Source organism: Callithrix jacchus, chromosome 8 (assembly GCF_049354715.1).
Source record: "Callithrix jacchus isolate 240 chromosome 8, calJac240_pri, whole genome shotgun sequence".
Lineage (NCBI taxonomy): Eukaryota > Metazoa > Chordata > Mammalia > Primates > Cebidae > Callithrix > Callithrix jacchus.
In genome coordinates this window covers 32,530,627-32,541,753 of record NC_133509.1, presented here as the reverse complement: position 1 = coordinate 32,541,753, position 11,127 = coordinate 32,530,627, and the positions used below count along the sequence as shown (strand labels likewise).

Genomic DNA, 11,127 nt, shown 5'->3' with positions numbered 1-11,127 from the left:
TCTTCATGAACAAAACACCAAGAGCATTGGCAACAAAAGCCAAAATAGACAAATGGGACCTAATGAAACTCCACAGCTTCTGCACGGCAAAAGAAACAGTCACTAGAGTGGATCGGCAACCAACAGAATGGGAAAAAATTTTCGCAGTCTACCCATCTGACAAAGGGCTGATATCCAGAATTTACAAACAACTCAAGCAGATTTACAGGAAAAAAACAAACAAGCCCATTCAAAAGTGGGCAAAGGATATGAACAGATACTTTACGAAAGAAGACATATATGAGGCCAACAATCATATGAAAAAATGCTCATCGTCACTGGTCATCAGAGAGATGCAAATCAAAACCACATTGAGATACCATCTCACGCCAGTTAGAATGGCGATCATTAAAAAATCTGGAGACAACAGATGCTGGAGAGGATGTGGAGAAAAAGGAACACTTTTACACTGTTGGTGGGAGTGTAAATTAGTTCAACCATTGTGGAAGACAGTGTGGCGATTCCTCAAGGCCTTAGAAATAGAAATTCCATTTGACCCAGCAATCCCATTACTGGGTATATATCCAAAAGACTATAAATCGTTCTACTATAAGGACACATGTACACGAATGTTCATTGCAGCACTGTTTACAATAGCAAAGACCTGGAATCAACCCAAATGCCCATTGATAATAGACTGGATTGGAAAAATGTGGCACATATACACCATGGAATATTATGCAGCAATCAGAAATGATGAGTTCGTGTCGTTTGTAGGGACATGGATGAATCTGGAAAACATCATCCTCAGCAAACTGACACAAGAACAGAAAATGAAACACCGCATATTCTCACTCATAGGTGGGTGATGAAAAATGAGAACACATGGACACAGGGAGGGGAGTACTAAACACTGGGGTCTATTGGGGGGAAAAGGGGAGGGCCAGTGGGAGGGGGAGGTGGGGAGGTATAGCCTGGGGAGAAATGCCAAATGTGGGTGAAGGGGAGAAGAAAAGCAAAGCACACTGCCATGTGTGTACCTACGCAACTGTCTTGCATGCTCTGCTCATGTACCCCAAAACCTATAATCCAATAAAAAATTAAAAAAAAAAAAAAAGAATGAGGTTAGACACCAGCCAAAGAGATTATTGGATTACTTGTGGGTGTGCAACAGTCTCAGCAACACCCAGATCAAATTTAAATAGCCTAGGTGTATTGTCATCTCTGGAAAATAGGAGCTGGACTGCACTGGATGAGGTTAAGTCTAAACCTAATCATTTGCATAATAACATAGGAAGAAACCAATGTGCCAATCCCTACAGTAGGCCTGCCCTAATAACCGACATGGAGGCATCAGGCCACTGAAGCAGGGTGGCATCAGCCATTAGAACCATGGAGCCTCCCCTATCCCACCCGTGAGGTTTCATGCTCACTGGGCCACCTTCTGGTGACACTTACAGATTTGCCTACAGAAAGGGAAGGATATGATGAACCAACAAGCGCATCCATCAAATCCCCTAGAGTTGTATCAGTGGAAATCTAAAAGCCCTAGGACTGGGACCTTGGCCACCCCACTGCTCTTAGTGCCTGGGTGATGCTGGAGAGGATGTTTGTAAGCCTCCATCTTTTTCTCCCATCCCAATCTAGTCAGTTTATATGGCAATGAGGTGAGTAAAGGAAGCTTTAGTGATTCAGATTTCTGAGGTGGCCACTATATAATTCATCAATGACAAGACTGTGATGATGATTTCTCAGACTTAGCAAATACTAGCCCTTATCCATTATGAAGAAAAGCAGGTCCATTATGAGATGGTTTTTCATATGGCCTTTTCTGGTTTCCTTCATGTTTCAGAGAAAATCTTACATAAATAAAACTCCTTCTCCTTCTCCTTGCTTAGTGCTGCACTCTTCTTTCCTTCTTTCATCTCCCAGAATGCAGTCTGAACATCAATCATTCCGCTGCCTCCCTTTTCCTCCACACTACCCTTTTTCCCATGCTCATTCAGAAGACTTGTCATTTTGATCCTGTGGAGATCTCTTTCTTCATAGTTCATTTCACAGTTTTACTTTCTCCTATTGGGTAATATCCATCTCCTACCCATTCCCCGGACATGCTGAGTTTAACCACAGTTCATCATGCCAGAAAGACTAGTACATGCTGCATGAGCAAAACACTGTTTATTCTTCATGGAACAAAATGAGATGTTTTCCTGAAGGGTTGTTGTTGTAATCTCTACCTGTATCAGACCAATAGACAGGCTGACCTTTAGAAGGTAAAACTAAACTTCACCCTTTTCAGCTCACCCCTCTCACCATGTCAGCCTCTAGGGATTTGCAAATAAGGAGATAGAACTCGTTCTGTTTTATTAGTATTCTTTGCACTTAATGATCCTTATGTGCTCCAGCTTTGGCATTAAATCAGCAATACTGATTTTGTTTTCAGTATGTGCAGAGCACCAAACCACAAGAGAAAGTGCATGACAGGCAGACTCCCTGTCCTGAAAGAGTTGACACTCTATGGGGAGGGACCACCCCTACTCCAAGAATACATACCACAACTCAAATGATTCAAATAGAAAAGTAGGGTAAGTGTCATCATTACAAGTACAGTCATAGCTGTGCTCCCCACAGTCAATCTGTACGGAGGCTAAGAGCATGGGCTCTGGAGAGTCTCCTGGGTTGGAATTCCACTTACCATCTGATTTTAGGCAACTGCATAAGTTCTTTAAGCCTCTTTCTTTTCTGTAAAATTAGGATACCCATGGTCTCTACTTCATAGTGTTGTAGTGAGGATGAATGAGCACATAAGAAGTGCTTAGCACAGTAATAATAATGGCTAATTTCTTAAGCATTTCCTTTATGCCAGTGTAGCAGCTAAATAAAGGCCCCCAAAGATATCTAGGTGTTAATCTCTGGAATCTGTGAATGTTATCTTATATGGAAAAGGGGTCTTTGCAAATGTGATTAAGGATCTTGAGATGGGGAAATTATCCTGGATTACCTGGGTAGACCCAAAATGTGATCACAAATATCTTTATAAAAGGGAGACAGAGGGAGTAAAATATAGGAAGGATTTTACTGAGGAAGGCAGCAATGTGAAGACAGAAACCAGATGCTATGCTCCTGGCCTTCGAGATGGAGGAAGGTGCCACCTTCATCCTAACCTAATATAAAATCCAGATTTACAAAAAAGTCAGTGAAAAGATAATTATTTTTTCCTTGTTGCAACTTCTTTCACTCTGGGCCCTGGGTTATGGAGTTATGGGATTGGTGAGGAGTGGTTTGGGAGAAAGCTGTGGCTTGAGGCTATTCAGGTCTCTCCCTGGCCCAGAATAAAGTGGATCAGGAAGGTTCTGCACATGTGAGTACAGGGTAGAGTGTGTGGTAAAGCCTAGTGAGGATGGTAGATTAGTAAGTATGATCCCTGGATACACCTCCCCACCATGAATGAGGAGATGGGAAGAGGTAAGAGTTGAGCAGTACCTGGCTGTATTCATTTCCTATGGCTGCTATGATAAATTATCACAAACTTGGTGGCTAAAAACAGTACAAATTCATTCTCTCACCGTTCTGGAGGTCAAAAGTCTGAAATCAATGTCACTGAGCCAAAATCCAAGTGTCTACAAAGTCAAGCTCCTTCCAGAGGCTCTGGGGAGAATCTGTTTATTTCTCTTTACCAGTATTTAGAGCTGCATTCTTGGCACCTTCCTCTATCTTGAAAGCTGGCAGCATAGCATCTTGTTTCAGTCATTACCTTGCCATGTTTTTCTATATATAATTAGTCACCTAGGTAAGCAGTATGCTAACTGATTAATGATCAAAAGCTTAATTGCGAGACGTTCTTCGCCGAGAGTCGCCGAGGTTTCCTGCTTCAACAGTGCTTGGACGGAACCCGGCGCTCGTCCCCCACCCCGGCCGGCCGCCTACAGCCAGCCCTCCGTCACCTCCACACCGAGTCCTCGGATCGTCCCAAGGCCACCGCCTCTCCAGCGCCACGCAGCCACCGCCGTCGCCGCCTCTCCTTAGCCGCCGCCATGACTACCGCATCACCTTCGCAGGTGCGCCAGAACTACCACCAGGATTCAGAGGCCGCCATCAACCGCCAAATCAACCTGGAGCTCTACGCCTCCTATGTTTACCTGTCCATGTCTTACTACTTTGACCGAGATGATGTGGCTTTGAAGAACTTTGCCAAGTACTTTCTTCACCAGTCTCATGAGGAGAGGGAACATGCCGAGAAACTGATGAAGCTGCAGAACCAACGAGGTGGCCGCATCTTCCTCCAGGATATCAAGAAACCAGACCATGATGACTGGGAGAGCGGGCTGAATGCGATGGAGTGTGCATTACATTTGGAAAAAAATGTGAATCAGTCACTACTGGAACTGCACAAACTGGCCACTGACAAAAATGACCCCCATTTGTGTGACTTCATTGAGACGCATTACCTGAATGAGCAGGTGAAATCCATCAAAGAATTGGGTGACCACGTGACCAACTTGCGCAAGATGGGAGCACCCCAATCTGGCTTGGCAGAATATCTCTTTGACAAGCACACCCTGGGAGACAGTGATAATGAAAGCTAAGCCTTTGGCTAATTTGGCTAATTTCCCCATAGCCACAGGGTGACTTCCTGGTCACCAAGGCCGTGCATGCATATTGGGGTTTCCTTTACCTTTTCTATAAGTTGTACCAAAACATCCACTTAAGTTCTTTGTACCATTCCTTCAAATAAAAAAATTTGGTACCCAAAAAAAAAAAAAAAAAAAAAAAAAAAAAAAAAAAAAAGCTTAATTGCTATTATGAAAGACTCTACCAGACTGGCTTCTTATCATTGCCATTCAGAAGCTATTTGTGTCTTCAAGGAAGGTGCTTGAAAGAAACCCAAAAAACAAACCAACACCCTGTCACATTTGTCCTTGTGGCCTGAGTCACAGGGAAACACAGAATGGAGAGAACCAAGTTTCCTATCTGTGACCTGACTCTGTCATATCCCAGATCCAAGTGATACCTGTTGTACTTCCAAAGTCCCAGGGAGTTTGGATCCAGGTCAGGATTGGTAAATACCATTTGGCCTGGGTCCTGGTTTAGTATCAAGATCTGTCTGTTTCCCCCAAGTGTTTTCCGAATTTCCTAGGGTACCTGAACCTGGGGAACAGCCTTTAGAACAGCACTGTCCGGTAGAAGTATGGTGGTCTCTTGGGCTATGCAGAGGATTGGTTTCAGGACACCTCCAACACAGCTACCAAAATCCATGATGCTCAAGTCCCTTATATAAAATGGTGTAGTATGTGCTTATAACCTACATACATCCTACTGAATACTTTAAATCATCTCTAGATTACTTATAATACCCATGACAGTGTAACTGCTATGTAAATAGTTGTTATTTTAAAAATTCCTTCTTTTTATTGTTATATTGTTATTTTTCCTGGATATTTTTGATCCGCAGTTGGTTTAATTGACAGATGCAGGACCCACAGATATGAAGGGCCAACTGTATAACGTGGGCCACGTACAGTTTTGTTTAGTTTTTTAGAGACAGAGTCTCGCTCTGTCACCCAAGTTGGAATGCAGTGGAACACTAATGCTCACTGCAACTTTGAACCCATGGGCTCAAGAGATCCTCCTCTGTCATCCTCCCATGCAGCTAGGACTACAGGGATGTGTCACCATGCTCAACCAATTACTTTTTATACAGGTGAGAGTCCACACCCTATATTGCCCAGAGTGTATCTAACTTTAAATGGTCAAGTAGCCACATTTAAAAAGTTAAAAAAGAAACAGGTGAAATTAATTTCAACACTATATTTTATTTAAACCAATATATTCTAAATATTATTTTAACATGTAATCAACATGAAAATTATTCTGTTTTTGGCTCGGCATGGTGACTTACACCTATAATCCCAGCACTTTTGGGAGGCCAAGGAGGGCAGATCACTTGAGGTCAGGAGTTTGAGACCAGCCTGGCTAACATGGTGAAACACCACTTCTAATAAAAATACAAAAATTAAAACAACAACAACAACAAATACAAATACACATACAAAAGTTAGCGAGCATGGTGGCATACACCTGTAATCCTAGCTGCTCAGGAGCCTGAGGCACAAGAATCGCTTGAATCCAAGAGGCACAAGATTACACTGAGCCAAGATGGTGCCATTGCCTCCAGCCTGGGTGATGGAGTGAGACTCTGTCCCAAAAAATAAAAATTATTCTGTTTTTGTGCTAAGTCTTCACAATCCAGGGTGTATTTCACACTCAATATATATCAATTCAGACCAGCCGCTTTTCAAGTGCTTGCTAGCTACATCTTGCTATATCACACAGCACAGGTCTACGGTAACCTCGCTTGCCTGCTCCTTCCCACTCTACCTTGCACTGTCATCAAGTGCAGAGATGGTGCCAGGGATTTGATGAGAGATGGGCCAGAAAAGCTCAGGGGGGCTTTTTGGTTATTTTTAAAGATAATAAAATATGTTGCCCAGGCTGGCCTCAAGCAATCCTCCTGCCTGGGCCACCCAAAGTGGTGGGAACCTGTAAAGGTGTAAGCCATCGACATATACACTGTGGAATATTATGCAACCATCAAAAACGATGAGTTCGTGTCCTTTGTAGGGACATGGATGAACCTGGAGACCATCATTCTCAGCAAACTGACACAAGAACAGAAAATGAAATACCACATGTTCTCACTCATAGGTGGGTGTTGAACAATGAGAACACATGGACACAGGGAGGGGAGCACTACACACTGGGGTCTATTGGGGGGAATAGGGGAGGGACAGTGGGGGGTGGGGAGTTGGGAAGAGATAGCATGGGGAGAAATGCCAGATATAGGTGATGGGGAGGAAGGCAGCAAATCACACTGCCACATGTGTACCTATGCATCAATCTTGCATGTTCTTCACATGTACCCCAAAACCTAAAATGCAATTTAAAAAAAAGGTGTAAGCCATCATGCCAAGTCACTTTTTTTGTTTTTTTAACAAATCATTGTTTATGTGTTTATGGGGTACAATGTGATTCTTTGATATATGTATACAGTGTGGAGTGATTAAATCAAGCTGATTATCCATCACTTCACTTACCTATTGTTTTTTATAATGAGACATTTTAAATTTACTCTTAGCTATTTTGAAATATATAATATATTACCACTGACTATAGTCACCCTGATGTACAATAGATCTCAAAACCTGTTCTTCCTGTCTATCTGAAATGTTGTACCTTTTAATCAGCAATTCCCCATTCGTTCCCTCCCCACCTTCCCCCAAGCCTCTGTTAACCGTTGTTCTACTTCTTCTATGAGTTGAACTTTATTAGATTCCACATATAAATGCGATCACTTGGTGTTTATGTTTCTGTGCCTGGCTTACTTCACTTAGCATTATGGCCTCCAGATTTATCCATGTTGTTGTTGGACATGACAGGATCTCTCCCTTTCAGAAGGCTTGTTGTTGTTATGGTGATGCTATGAGTCCACCAGGAAAAACCAAGCTGCCCTTCTTCTGAGCCATCTTGATCTTTTCCAGTATCCCTCATTTCACCCCTGCAGAAACCAAGGACTAGTGCTCTCAGAGAAATTTGGCCTATATGTTATTCTAGCACCTACTTCACTTTGCCTTATGTTCAGTTGTTTTTATTTCCAACTCTCCAACCAGATTATAAACACCTTAATAGAAGAGTCCCACTCCCTGTTATCTCACTTTATAGGAAAAGGGGAAAAAAAAGCTGTGGGTTTAGCACTCAGTCATCAACAAATGTTTGTTGAATGAATGCACAAATTAATGAATGAGACAACCTTAATAAGGTTGATGAATGTGTATTATGGAAGCCTTTGTTTTATCTGGCGCCTCCAGATCCATGCAACCTGCTTGCTAATAAACAGTGAAGCCTGTCAGGGCAGTGTTGGGTCCCAGCCTGGAAACTGAAGGAAATATTTTTCTTTATCTTCTGGATTCTTACACATATGAATTCAATTCATCAAATAATTCCTGAGTAACTCCCATATTCCAGACACTGTGCTGGGTGCTGTGGGAGCTGCAAAGATTAGTAGGAAATAATCCTTGCCCTCAAGTACCTAATGATGTAGTAGGGGCATTTGGCAGGATACACAAATAATGATAACTTTAGGTTGAGTAGCCTAAGTACTCTAAGTGGAATAGAGTCCAGCAGGAAGAGGGGGCAAGAAGAGGGGGTTGCTGAAGAAGTTTCATTCAGTTATATCCTTTGAGATGATGCCTGAAGGAAGGACAGGATTTGGACTCGTGGGAATGAAGAGAGGGAAAGAAACAGCTTTTAAAAATCTGACAAATGAGGAAGAAACACAATACAGAGTAGGTGTGGTTAGGAGCATAACTAGTACAAGGAAATGAACCTGATTTTAAAAATAAGAGCAAAGTGAACAGGGTGACAGGGAAATAAACCTCATTAAGAGGGTTGAGGGCCCCATAGTTGTCAGGCACCCTCATTTAAGTCAACAACACCATGGAGAAAAGCTCTTGAGATTGGGAATTCCAGGAAGAGACAAGGTCTGTGTCACACCGTCATGACTGCAGAGGCAAGGAATGGAGGAATGAAGGGCTCTCTGATCAAGAAAGGGGGAGTCTCCTAAAGATTGTGGCAATCAGATTGGGCAAAGCCCCCGAGTGACAGAGAAAGGATGAGAAGAGATCAGATACACTGGAAATAACTTTATGTAACCCAGAAGACATGGGCAATATTCTGGCTAGTGAGTACTGCATGCTCTGGAGATCAGGGGAGCCATAAGAACAAGAGATCAAACACCAGGCTGGGAAATCACTCCAAGGTGGAGAGATGGAAGAAGAATGGAGACAGTGATAGTGGGGGCTGGAGTATAAATTCTAAGCAATAGCCTTTTCCAAGCCACTAATGTCATGATCCAAGGCCTGGAGTAGGGTAGGTGGCTCTGTACATATCACAAAAATTGCACCCACAACAGCAGGAAAAAATTCCAAGGCTGATATTGAGGCGCATGTGCAAAACAAAAGCAGAGACAATCTGATTTAAGGAAAAGATCGATTTGCTTTCAATTTTATTTTTTTTTTGTTTTTTTTAAATTTTTTATTGCATTTTAGGTTTGGGGGTACATGTGCAGAACGTGCAAGACAGTTGCATAGGTACACACATGGCAGTGTGTTTTGTTTCTTTTCTCCCCTTCACCCACATTTGTCATTTTTCCCCAGGCGATCCCTCCCCAGCTCCCCCCCCCACTGGCCCTCCCCTTTTCCCCCGAATAGACCCCAGTGTTTAGTACTCTTCTCCCTGTGTCCATGTGTTCTCATTTTTCATCGCCCTCCTATGAGTGAGAATATGTGGTATTTCATTTTCTGTTCTTGTGTCAGTTTGCTGAGAATGATGTTCTCCAGATTCATCCCTGTCCCTACAAATGACACGAACTCATCATTTCTGAATGCTGCATAATCTGGACCCCTTCCTGACACCTTACACTAAAATTAACTCCAGATGGATTAAAGACTTAAACATAAGACCTGGCACCATAAAAACCCTAGAAGGAAATCTAGGCAAAACCATCCAGGACATAGGAGTAGGCAAGGACTTCATGAACAAAACACCAAAAGCATTCGCAACAAAAGCCAAAATAGACAAATGGGACCTAATCAAACTCCACAGCTTCTGCACGGCAAAAGAAACAGTCACTAGAGTGAATCGGCAACCAACAGAATGGGAAAAATTTTTTTCAGTTTACCCATCTGATAAAGGGCTGATATCCAGAATTTACAAAGAACTCAAACAGATTTACAGGAAAAAAACAAACAAGCCCATTCAAAAGTGGGCAAAGGATATGAACAGACACTTTACAAAAGAAGGCATATATGAGGCCAACAATCATATGAAAAAATGCTCATCATCACTGGTCATTAGAGAGATGCAAATCAAAACCACATTGAGATACCATCTCACGCCAGTTAGAATGGCGATCATTAAAAAATCTGGAGACAACAGATGCTGGAGAGGATGTGGAGAAAAAGGAACACTTTTACACTGTTGGTGGGAGTTCAACCATTGTGGAGGACAGTGTGGCGATTCCTCAAGGCCTTAGAAATAGAAATTCGATTTGACCCAGCAATCCCATTACTGGGTATATATCCAAAGGACTATAAATCGTTCTACTATAAGGACACATGCACACGAATGTTCATTGCAGCACTGTTTACAATAGCGAAGACCTGGAACCAACCCAAATGCCCATCAATGATAGACTGGATTGGGAAAATGTGGCACATATACACCATGGAGTGTTATGCAGCAATCAAGTTTATTTTTAAATTTCAGATGCACCTAATGCCCTGAGCAGTTTTACTTCAGAACAAAGAGCAGGCCCCTTTCCCTTTCAGAGAAAGCACACAAGGGAGCCTGAAGAACACACACATTCCGCACTCAGTGACACACCATAGCTGTAAAGGAGACTAACAAAGGCAAGCAAGCATTGATCATGTGGCAAATGCTAGGCCCTGTGCAACGCACTTATATAAGCATTTCTCATTTAATCCTCCAATATTACTATGGCATTATGTTACTGTCTTCACTTCTCAGCTGCGGAAACAGGCTACATAGCTCACCATGATGACAGAGCTAGTAATTAGTGGGGCTGTAGGGAGATTTTTAATATCATAAAATCACATAAAATTATTTTTCACAGTTATAGGAGTATTCAGATTTCCTCTTTTTTGTGGCAGTTTTAGTAAGATCTATTTCCTAGAAATTTAAATAGTTCATGTAAATGTTCAAATTTATTGGCATTAATTTGGTCATAATTTCCTCTAATTTTTTTTAAATTGCATTTTAGGTTTAGGGGTATATGTGAAGAACATGCAAGATTGATGCATAGGTACACACATAGCAGTGTGATTTGCTGTCTTCCTCCCCATCACCTATATCTGGCATTTCTCCCCATGGTATCTCTCCCCAACTCCCCACCCCCCCTTCCCTCCCTTATTTCCCCCCAACAGACCCCAGTGTGTGATGCTCCCCTCCCTGTGTCCATGTGTTCTCATTGTTCAACACCCGCCTATGAGTGAGAACATGCAGTGTTTGATTTTCTGTTCTTGCGTCCATTTGCTGAGAATTATGGTTTCCAGGTTCATTCATGTTCCTACA

General features: G+C 42.3%; 1 protein-coding gene across 1 annotated transcript; it reads left to right on the top strand.

Moving 5' to 3' along the window:
- The first annotated feature begins 3,812 nt into the window (after positions 1 to 3,812).
- LOC100387518 (ferritin heavy chain) lies at positions 3,813 to 4,589 on the top strand. Its single transcript, XM_017976821.4, has one exon. It carries the CDS (start codon positions 4,014 to 4,016, stop codon positions 4,563 to 4,565), a length of 552 nt encoding a protein of 183 aa, XP_017832310.1. The 5' UTR covers positions 3,813 to 4,013; the 3' UTR covers positions 4,566 to 4,589.
- Positions 4,590 to 11,127: the final 6,538 nt, after the last annotated feature.